This window comes from Myodes glareolus, chromosome 2, assembly GCF_982192425.1.
Source record: "Myodes glareolus chromosome 2, mMyoGla1.1, whole genome shotgun sequence".
Lineage (NCBI taxonomy): Eukaryota > Metazoa > Chordata > Mammalia > Rodentia > Cricetidae > Myodes > Myodes glareolus.
In genome coordinates, this window is record NC_142027.1 from 50851433 (window position 1) to 50862933 (window position 11501).

General features: G+C 42.8%; 1 protein-coding gene across 1 annotated transcript in view; it reads left to right on the forward strand.

Moving 5' to 3' along the window:
• Ccdc191 (coiled-coil domain containing 191) overlaps nucleotides 1-11462 on the forward strand; it is a 69009-nt gene extending 57547 nt beyond the window's left edge. Inside the window, exons 14-17 of the mRNA XM_048422595.3 lie at nucleotides 4583-4726; nucleotides 6892-7044; nucleotides 7764-7909; nucleotides 11033-11462. Coding sequence (XP_048278552.3) covers nucleotides 4583-4726; nucleotides 6892-7044; nucleotides 7764-7909; nucleotides 11033-11177 — 588 coding nt within the window. The 3' untranslated portion in view covers nucleotides 11178-11462. The remainder of the gene's footprint in view (nucleotides 1-4582; nucleotides 4727-6891; nucleotides 7045-7763; nucleotides 7910-11032) is intronic.
• The last annotated feature ends 39 nt before the right edge of the window (nucleotides 11463-11501 follow it).

Here is an 11501-nt window from a genome sequence, read left to right on the forward strand (position 1 = left end):
TCTGCTCATTGAATTTATCAGCAGACTGTCCAGCAGAGGTACCATATTTTCTAATTAGATGAGCAGTCTTGCTATTGCTATGACAGATTGTTTCAGGGACAATCACATATATTTCTCTGCATACAGTACATAAGATAAGCCCAGTTATGTGTGTGGAAAAGGACATGTGCCTTAGTTTGGTTTTGTATTGCTATGTAAAGACCATAACCAAAAGCAGCTTAGGGAAGAAGAGTTTGTTTGACTCATGGGTTACAGACCATTACTAGGGAAGCCAAGGCAGGAACCAAAGCAGAGATAATGGAGGACTGCCGCTTACTGGCTTGCTCCTCATGGTGTGCTCACCCTGCTTTCTTATGCACCACCCAGGGCCACTTGCTCAGGGGTAGAACTGCCCACAGTGAGCTGGGCTCTCCCATGTTATGGAATATTATTTTAACTAGGCAAATATGTGTTACATTTGTTTATTCTTCAAAATATTATTTTAACTGTATAAAGATGTATTACTTTTATTTATGCTGCATTTGTTTCACCTTGACTGCCTAAGGCACCTGATTGGTCTAATAAAGAGCTGACCAATAGCTAGGCAGAAGAGGGATAGGTGAGGCTGGTGGGCAGAGAGAAATCTAGAATCTAGGTATTGTAACTGTAATTCTTGCTTTATAACTGTTTGCTATATATAATTTTACTATGTTAAAGTGAAAGCCTTTCTTTTTTGTTTAAACAGAAAAAGGGGAAATGATGTAGGAGGGTTATCTGTCTATGTGTTACTTTCATTGGTTAATAAAGAAACTGCCTTGGCTTTTTGATAGGGCAGGCTTTAGATAGATGGAGTAGACCAAACAGAATGTTAGGAGAAAGAAAGCAGAGTCAGGAAGACTCCATGATTCCCCTACCCGAGGCGGATGCTGGCTAGACTCATGCTGATAAGCCACAACCTCGTGGTGGCGTACAGATTATTAGATATGGGTTAGTCAAGATGTGAGAGTTAGCCAATAAGAGGCTAAAACTAATGGGCCAGGCAGTGTTTAAATGAAAAAAAAAGAATGGATGAGATTTTGGTAAATTGTATAAAATGAAAAAATGTAGCTCACATTGAATAATTGTAAAAAAAATAGAATTACAAATTAAAACCTTATGGAGAAAAAAAGAGAAGAGAAATCTAGAAAGAAAAAGAGAAATGAAAGGAGGAGGAGAGAACAAGGGACTCCCCAACACCCCCCAGGGCAAGAAGCCAGGCATCCACAGCCAGCAGATGCCAGAAGCAGTGAAAATAAGATATAAAGAAGGAAAGAAAACTAAGAAGCCCTGAGGCAAAAGGTAGATAAAGAGAAACGGGTCAATTTAAGTTAAAAGATCTAGCCAGGTGAGAGCTAAGCTAAGGCCGAGTTGTGTCGTGATTTGGGAACTGGTTAGTGGCCCAAAAGAAAAAGCCAGGTACTCTTGCACCTCTGTTTAAGACAATGCTCCACTGTCTTGCCTACAGACAATCTGATAGAGATGTTTTCTCAACTGAGGGGCCTCTTCCCAGATAACTCTAGCTAGTGTCAAGTTGGCAAAAGACTGATTAAGACAACATGTAATGTTAAGTTTTAGGACAAAGGAAGTCTTCAGGGAAAAGACCATGATAAAGTGGCCCTCTCTATCAGGAGGCAGGGTACAGGGGTTGGGCATGGCTGCAGTTTTCCTGTGCCTGTGATCCTGGTGGGAAAACATGTCAATATGGCAGTAAAAGTGCCATATGCAGGTCTCACCACATGACCTAAAAATAAAAACCTTCTCTTAAAGTCCCATTGTTTTTTGTCGGATGCATATTTTCTAATACTATTTATCAAACTGCTGTTGTTTTATGGCCATATAAATATACACTTTTTTAGGGGGGGGGGCAGAAGGTTGATGGCCGCTTTGGAACGCATGTTGTAGACCAGGCTGGCCTTGAACTCAGAGATTCACCTGCCTCTGCCTCCCAAGTGCTGGGACTAAAAGTGGTCACCACTACACCCAGCTTATAAATAAGGTTTTAGCAACTGGGAAATTGACATCTGTTATTGAAGATAATTTTATCAAAGAAAATGAAGTCTTCTGTCTTTAGTAAACATATTAGCTGTGCAATATCTGCTTACGTGCTAGTCTTTGCTCTGGGTGTTGGAACAGAACAGTAAGGACAGACATCATCCCTGCCTTTAGAAACCACCTATGCCCGTTTAGAAAAGAGGTACTGGGGTCAACACCTAAAGAAGTAGGAAGGGGAGAATCATGTGGGAAACAAGATGGGAAAACTCTTCTGAGCAGATGGTATTTGAGCTGCTGCATACAGAGGAGGCCTCCGCAAGACACACGAATGCATGTCAGATACCTGTTAGGCACACACAGCTGACAGAGAAGCTTGACCATCAGGATGGGAATATGGGATCTAGAAATTTCAAGTATGTCGGTGTTTTTAACACTCCGGAGGTGACTAGAATCAACCTGGCAGGGATACTGTCTGGACAGAGATGAGAGCTCAGGGCCACAGCTTAGGATGCGTGAATATTTTTCCAGAGGACCCAGGAGAATCTACAGTCAGAACAGTGAGAGATGTGTTTGTGTTAGGGGAGGAATAGGATACCCAACGAAGTGTGACTGAGCGCAGTTCTGAAGGAGACAAGTGGCTCTTTAATTTGGAAACATCGGCGTCGTTCATGACGTGGATGAGAGGGCCTTCTGTGGGGGCTCGGGATAGGGCCACTTTCCAGTGAAATGAGGCAAGGTGAGGAATAGAGGATGCATTGAATCCCACAGGTTAAAGGGACTTTTGTTAGTGCTTATATTTTGGTTTTATTTGCTTTTATTTAAATTGGCATAATCCAGCATGTTTCTGTTTTGATTTCCATGATCCAGTGTGAAGAAATTAGTGTTAGAATGGTGTTGAGTGCCCTATACTTCCTTTAACATACTTGTAATCCTTGATCTTTCTCTCAAGACATAGTGGATGATACAGATAAACATTTAGGAGAGACACTGTTTTTGAACATCATTGATATTTATGCAAAATATAATTTAAATCAAAGAGAAACTCATATTTAATATTGCTTTTTAACCCGAGGGAACTATGTGCTCTTTAAAACCCTTCTATGTAGATCCCCAATATAAATGCTTTCTCAAAGCAGAATCATACCATGTCATTGTCTCAGCAGAGTGAATACAGCTGCCGTTCACTTCCTGTACAAAGAAGTGGAAAATAAATGTGAGTGCGTGCAAGTGGGTTCTTTAGACTGAGCCCGAGGGCTTCTCCAAAGGGTGGAAATCAGGCTCTGGTGTCTGTCTGCAAGCCACCATTGGTGCAGGGACAGTTCCCTCCATGTGGAAACACCCCATTTCTGTCTCCTTGTTTATTCTTTACCCTCCTTTTACTACTCATGAAGAAATGCTTGTCTGTGGTTTTTATATCTGCCTCCCATTCAAGAAGGATCTTGAGTGTCTGAAATAAAGATTATAAAGGTTATTTTGATGTAATGTCCTAAAGAATATGGACATTTTGTTTTCAGGAGCTTGCAGGTGTGTGATTGAATTGGAGGTGAGAACACTTCCCCCTTCCCTCTTAGAAATATTCCGATTCTGTTTCTCTCTTTCCCTCCCTCTTCCCCTTCCCTCCCTGCTGCTTCTTGCAGAAGGCTCAGGCACATGAAGTACCTTGTTGAATCAACCTTTTTACCACTGTCCTTTTCATGACATGAAATTAGAGAATGAAAAAGGAACTTGAATGTTGTTGTATTTCTGCCCCACGAGTGACCACTGTAAGGGCAGTCTGCAGTCTGCAGTCTGCCTGCAAAACTGCGCCTTGCTATATTTCAGTAGACTTTTCTCTTCCACCTTCATCATGGGCTGCTTTTACTAAAAGAAAATAGATAATGGTATCTGTAGGGTAGACCATTACATTCCTGTCATCTTTCTCAGGCACACCACTCACAAGTGTATGCTTTCTGTGAGGAGCACAAGGTGTCTTTTCTCTCAGGGAACCACTAGGGATCTTTCTACTAAGATTATCTAACTAAAGATTAACTAACCACTAGTTAATCTTTCTACTCAGGATAGAAGGCTGTTTAATGATGATAAATACTTTTAGCTTATATCTGGACTTACTGTTCACTTAGGAAGGAAAAACAACTCAGCACTAAAAATATTCTTCTAGACTTCCAATGGGGTTGTCATTTGACCATCATTATTTAGTGAAGGTTTGCTTTGCGGGGTTTTCTATAGTAATAAGGAGAACTTCCTGATTTTTCTCTTGGTTTTTTAGTAATGAGGGGAGTAAAGCTCATTTCTATGAACATTATTGAATAAACCTAAGAATACATAGCTTAGATTGAGATAGAGCTCACAACCAACTTTTTCTGACCCTTTGTGTGTGTGTGTGTGTGTGTGTGTGTGTGTGTGTGTGTGTGTGTGCGTGCGTGCATGCATGTGTGTGTGTGTAGTGCAGAGTTCTATTATAATAACCGGCACACTATTTAGTGGTTATGTGTTAAACTCATTGGCTTTTTATTTAAATGAAATTATTCAGGTTTTTTAATCATGGAATTTTTGCCTCTTTTTTACCCCCCAGAAAGAACTAGAGATACAGAAGAGAATTAAGAGAAATCAAGAGTTGGAAGCAGTAGCCAAAGATCATTATGAAAAGGTCTTGCTAAGGAAGAAAGGTCTGGAGCCCTGGAAGAGACTTAGAATGCAAAGCAAGGAAAGCATTGAGGTACGCCATCATATCAAACCCAAATTAGAAAGTAGACATTTTGCGAATACATGCTTTAGCTTAGAGAGAGTTTAGTGCTTTTAAAAAGCCAGAAAAACACCAGGCGGTGGTGGTGTGCACCTTTAATCCCAGCACTCGGAGGCAGAGATCTCTGAATTTGAGGCCAGCCTCGTCTAGAGAGCGAGTTCCAGGACAGGCTCCAAAGCTACACAGAGAAACCCTGTCTCACAAAAACAAAACTAAACAAAACAAAAAGCAGAAAGATAACTGGCTTGAGTACGTATGTTTCTGTTTTGAGTAAGAGTTTAGATTTGGTTATCTAAATACTTGTAATTTAAGGGGTGCTGGAAACTAGAGTGGTTTTATTAGTGATCACCACTGCAGGAGGAATAGAGGCTACTCAGGTTTAGCATGGTTTACAGCAGAAAGTGAGAAGTGGCTGGGTCCCTATGACAAAGTCCATAGACAACGCCCAAATCTCAGTGCATTACAATTCATGCGCATTTCTCAGGAGTCTGCAGGATAGTATAGCTTCGGTCCCAGTCTCTCCCTAGTCCTGCGCACTGGATCTGGAGCTACTTACTTAGGTTGTGCCTTCCACCTGACAGTTAACTAGCAGATGAACCAAGCCCTTTTGTGAACCCCTGCTGTCCATCACCAGGACTTTGCTCTGGAGTCCTTGTTTTCAAGGTCCTCGTGACCTCCGTCACGACTGAATACAGACTGTACAGTAGAACATGAGTAAAAGTTATTGCAGAATAAAACAGAGGACACCCTCCAAGGGGTGGGAGTCTACAGTGACCAGAGACCACGCTGCCCCACTTCACATTTTAAGGCAGGTATTCTGTTTCTAAAGGCTGTAAAAAAAAATGCCCAAATACACAGATACATAATGAAAATAAATAATAGATAACTTTTTTTATTAGTGACATTCTGGTCATTTGGAATGTCATGTCTCTTTCCAGAGCGGAAGTTATGTTCAGATCCCATTCTTCATTCTTTTGAGTGAAAATCAGCCCAATAGCTCTAGGTCATGGATTTATAAACTGCTCATTATGACCTGAAGGTTCATTCCCAGTGTCCTTCAGGCTGCGAATTTAACTAGCTACCTAACACTGTCCGCTAGTATTTCATTGAGCAGAGCACAGTCACACGGCCAGGCCCAAGGTCACTAAGAAGGAACGAAGCTCCATCTACTCCATTGGGAGGTTCTGTAAAATTACATTGCAAAGAGTGCATAATGCTATTACAGAGAACAGCAGTCTGCTCTGCCACAGGGATCCCTGAAATCCAACACCAATGAAATGTCTCAAATTCCCCTGACAAATTTGCCCAGTACTTAGAACAGGGCATTCAAGTCAATGATCAAGTTCAAAACAGATAGAATGTTAGTCTGCATTTGGCTGCCAGGGTTGCATGTGTCATGTAGAGTCCCCTGTGATGACCATTCTGGACAGTAAATAGGACTTCGAGGAGATCTGCTTGGATGAAACAGGTTCACAGTACTGGGTGACTAGATGAGACCTAGGGAAACATCACTGTCTGGAGAGGTCTTTTCTCTAGTCAAAGGAACATAACAGTCTCCCTTTTACACATAAAAGCTGAGTTGTATTTATTTGGGATGATACTTCCGGACACTTAAATTGGTAAGACATTAAAATATTCATCATGTTATTTTTGAATAAATGGTTTGTGGTTTATTGATAATGTCTAAATTTCAATCCTGGTGACAGTTCATTCTATAAAACTAATTGAAAGTATTGGCATTTCCTCAATTAGACATGGTTAAGTACATAATAAAGAGCTGTCTGTTATGGAATTGCTGTCCAAGTTCCATGAGAGCAAACTAAGAGCACTACCAGCCCCCAGGCCAGGGTTAGTGGACATGAAGTGATGTCGTGGAAGCTGCTTATTTCATTTCCATAACCAGCGAGCGTCTGCAACCTCCAGGGAGTCAGCACCATGTGGATCTGTGACCTCACAGAACAAGGCCAATAGCCAGTGCCTTTCTGGATACAGACTATAGGCAACTCAAGATTATTCTATATAATTCACATAACTATCTAAACCTGCTATGTACTATCATTTCCTTAGCTATGTATGTTCCCTTAAGTGATTTAAATTTTAAGGAATGGTGTTCCTCTTTTCATTCAAACATTTTCCAGGTAGCAGAAGAACATTACTCTTTGGCTCTTCAAAGAAAATGCCTGCTCAGTTGGTTCCGGTATAGCCAGGAAGCTCTGGCTGTGAGGACAGCCCAGGCTGATCAGCTATATTCCCAACTACTGTGTAGAAGAGTCCTCCAAAGCTGGTTCCAGGTACGGGCACAGGGAAAGGACTTTAAATGCATCTCCTTGAGATGACACATGCTTATCATCTCAAGTGCTTATGATCTCAGCACTTGGGAAGCTGAGGCAGGAGGACCACCATGAATTCAGGGATAATATACGGTATATAGTAAGACCTGGCCTCAGAAAACCACAACTAAGTAAATACATCTCCCTGCTCAACTCCCCAATAAAAAAACTAAATAGCCTTCATAATCTCAGCCACTTTGGTTTTTCAAAAAGAGTCATGAATCCAGTTCATTCCTGTAAAATGTCAACTTTGGTTAGTATAAAATCCCAAGCTCATGACGCTTTTCCCATAAAGTCTATGTGTTTATATTGTAATGAATCCTTACTTCATCTTTTGTGTTTTATAGTCCTTGGGGCTTGTTTTGGTTTTTTTGGTCACACAGTATTTAGGTTGATTTTGAAACCTCCAATCAGTCTTACACCTGTTTGTACTCCTGAATTGTTGTTATTGTTATAGTATGTTGCAGAAGATATTATTTTGGCTGCCTTATTATCTTTCAGCCTTTTGCATCTTTTATTATTTTGCTTTGTACGTTGTTTTGGTTCTCTCCCATGTGTTTTTTGTTTGTTTGCTTGTTTTGTGTGGGTTTTTTTTGTTTTTTTTTTTGTTTTTTTTTTACTTACTCTGCTTGTCCACTGATATTCTATTTCTCTCATTTCTTTGTGTCTTCACCCACTAGTGTGTCAATGATCTGGAGAAAGAAGTAAGAAAACTCTGTGCCCACTTACTGCAGAAGAAGGTTTTCAGGGCCTGGTTGACCATGGTCAGGGATTTGAAGATCGAATCCCAGAGGAAACTTGAGATTGCAGCAGAACATTGTGACAGGTAAGGCTTGGCACTTAGGCTCACTGACTGTCCAGCCGCCTGTACCATATTCTGCTGCTGCTGTGAAAAGCTGAGGTGGAGGCTGCAAGAGTTGGGCCCTCCCGACTCACGGGGAGAGCAGCATAGGAAATCAACTGTAAAATTACGAGGAAGCCTGTCCATGTGAGCTTCATGGGACATATCTAGGCAAATGTGTTCCTTATTAGTCACACAGTTTCATTTTCTAGGGATTTTTTTTTAATGTGTATGATACAAATGTGTGAGTACCACATGCATGTCTGGTGGCCACGGAGGTCAGAAGAGGGCATCGGATCTAGAGTGGTGTGAGCCACCCTGTGGGTGCTAGAAACCAAGTGTGGGCCCTCTGCAAGAGCAACAAGTACCCTTAACGCAGAGTTTTGTTTTTTAGTTTTGATTTTTTTTAAACATTGTGAAATACAGCACAATTTTTAAAGTGTGTAATCCATACAAAGGCAGTGATTACTAGACACCCGTGTCACAACTGAGGTCAAAGTTGAACATCACTGTCCCACAGGCCCCTTCCTCATCACAAGTCCCTGCTACAGCTAAGGACATTTGTACAGTGACAGATTTGCTCCCTTCCTAAGCATGTAGCCTTCGACTCTACAGGGTAGCTTGTTTTGAATTCTGTGTGTAGATGTATTATTAGTTAATGTTTAAAATACAATTAAGTCTTATTTGTGGAGAAATAATGTAATCCACACAAATATAAATGAGTGTGTATGTGTTCCCTGAGCATTTATACAGAAATGTTCTGAGATTGGGCAGGAAAACCTTCCTGATGGTCAGGTGTCGCTCCTGGGAAGCAGTTAATGTAGTGTGCATTTGCAGCAACCCCTCTGAGACATGGAGGCTTGTGGGGTGTGGAGTCGCCCTCTCCTCCCGGCCTCACATTTATTTTTGGATACTTTGTTTTCTCTGTGTATATGCATATCTCTTGCACATCTTATACACCAGGACATCCACTCCTAGCAAAAACTGTTCTTGGAATCAGTGGGCAGGGAATAGACTAACAAGTGTGTTATAGTTTGGTTCAATAACTGACAGTGTCCAAGGGACTTATCTTTGAATACATGCATCTGCTGTAGAGGAAGGTTAGGATTCATGTCTGTGTGACTCCGGATTCATAACCTCTGACTCTTCTGTCACAGGACTGAGATGGCCTTTACCTAGTAGGTAAAGGTGCCTGCAACCAAGCCTGATGACCCCAGTTCACTGTGGGTCCTTTAACCTATACTCATAGTGTAGCATGTGCACACCCACGTACATACATACACACAACACATGATAAATAAATAAAATCTTTAAAATGAGTAAGAACAGAATTTGCCTTCAGGACTGCTGTGAGGACCAAACAGTAATGCATTAATGCAGGGCTTAGCCCAATCCCAGCGGGTTGATCCGAATTCCATGCCTGTGAATGTGCATCCAGCCTCCTTCTACCTGCCTCAGTTATCTCTCTCAGCCTGAGGATTCATTTGGGGTTTTCATAGGCCATGTCTTATGATTGCTGTAATGACCCCAGGGGAACAGTGTACGCCCCCCCCCATACAAATAACACACAGCAGGCAGCTCACTGGACTCCACACAGGGTTTTCTTGCTCTAAGACCTGCTCTTGCTACATCTGCCCTCTCATTTTCCTTTGTCACTGTCATGTGTAAGCTGTAAGACATGACAGCAAGACAGAGCTCCTTTTCAGGGTCTGGAGTGGGAAAACTATGCAGTCAACAGGAAATGGAGCTTACCGGCTATGGCTGTGTCTCCTTCCCACTTTGTCCCTTGTTCCTGGCTCCTCTGTTTCTGCACCACTGGCCTCCTACTCTGCCCCTCAGAGGCACAAAGTTCACCTCACTTAAGGGCAGACACAGTCTCATCCTCTGTGTCGCTCAGCTCTGCCCAGATGGCACCCACTGCCCAGCAGCCTGCCTCAGCACGGCTAGCCGTTTCTGTGCCCTGTCTATTTCTCTAGGGCAGGCAGAGATTTCAGGAGAATAGAATAGGAGGAGCCGAAGTCTAAGAGTCAGAAATCCTGAAGTATAGTTAGGGAAGAGAAGCTGTAAACAGCAGGTGAGAGAGGGAGGTGGGGTCAAGTCAAGCCCAGGGTGGGCCCTAGAGATGACCACAGGAATCTCTCGGGTGGGCTGAGTGGGTAGAAATTGAATGCAGGGAAGCAGTTCTGCTCATTGGGACCTCCTTGTTTTAAAAGTAATGGCTTTGCCAACAAAAGCCAACATTATCTAAAACATCAGCCAACCAACAGCCATAGAATTAATGACCGAGGTGCATTCTGGGACTTCGTTAGCTGGCCAAGAGACCAGAGCAAATATCATCACTGCCTCAAGCTGTACAAACAGCCTTGGCAACCCTGTGCTTGTGTTCCAACCGTAACTCTGTGCAACTCCTCGCCTTGGCTCAAGGCCCGCCCTCTCCAGTTCAGAGGTGGCACCTTTCAATACCTCCGGTGTTCCTCCCTCACTGTCCCTTCCCACAGCGCTGACTCTGACAGGCTAGCTGCTTAAGTGGGCAGGCATTAGGCCTCACCCCAGCATGCCCAGTGCAGAGCTGGTGTAGGCACTGTTCAGTCCCCAAAAGGTACACATGCTTCCCAAGGACATGTTTCAGCATGTGCGCCCCCATCACCATCTTTCCATACTTGATATTTAGCATATTTTTTTCTCAACTGAATTAGAGATGCTTTCTGTTGTAGATGGGGTGCACTTACCAGTCAAGCTTTAATTTAGGCCTCAGTGCCCTAAATTAGCTCTTCCGGATATGGTCTTTACCTTGATGGCTGTCTGCCCACCCATCACAACTCCTGGTCCAGGTTGGTCAGTGTCAGGCTGTGACCAGATGAACCAAGAGGTCCCAAAGCCTGCACTGTCCACACGGGGTTCTGTGCGAATGGCAACTGATCGCAGTTATCCCCGTCCATTCTTCTTCAATACACTGTGTACTGTTGGAATTCCCATTGATTTCCACCTCTCCCCTTCAATACACTGTGTACTGTTGGAATTCCCATTGATTTCCACCTCTCCCCTTTAATACACTGTGTACTGTTGGAATTCCCATTGATTTCCACCTCTCCCCTTTTCTCCTTAAAGGAAGCTTCTCAGTGTCACGCTTCAGACATGGAAGGCATTTGTAAAATTTACTAAAGAAGAAAGGGTGAAAGAGGAACGGCGAGACCAACTCCGTCGGAAGGTCGCAGACATCCTTCCGGACTTCCAGATGCTGACACCATTGTGACGGCTGTGCACCAGTAGCTACATGCTTGTCCTCAAGGAAGCCTTTGGTGCCAGGATCCATGAAGGTTATCTCCATCCACCCACACCTACCTGAACCTGGTTTACTTTCTAGAATGTATAGGCCAGCAGGATTATCTTGGGAATTTGTTCTTCCTTCTTGATCTTTCCTGGGTTGCTAGGCAGCTGTTGTAATGTCTATCACAGTGGGGTCATCCAAAGGAGCAGTCTAGAGCACCACTGTTCTGTGTAGTTTATATATTTTTAGCATAATAAAGTTTAAAAAGGACGAGGGTTTGCCTGCCTGGACTTGTGAAGAAAGATGTGC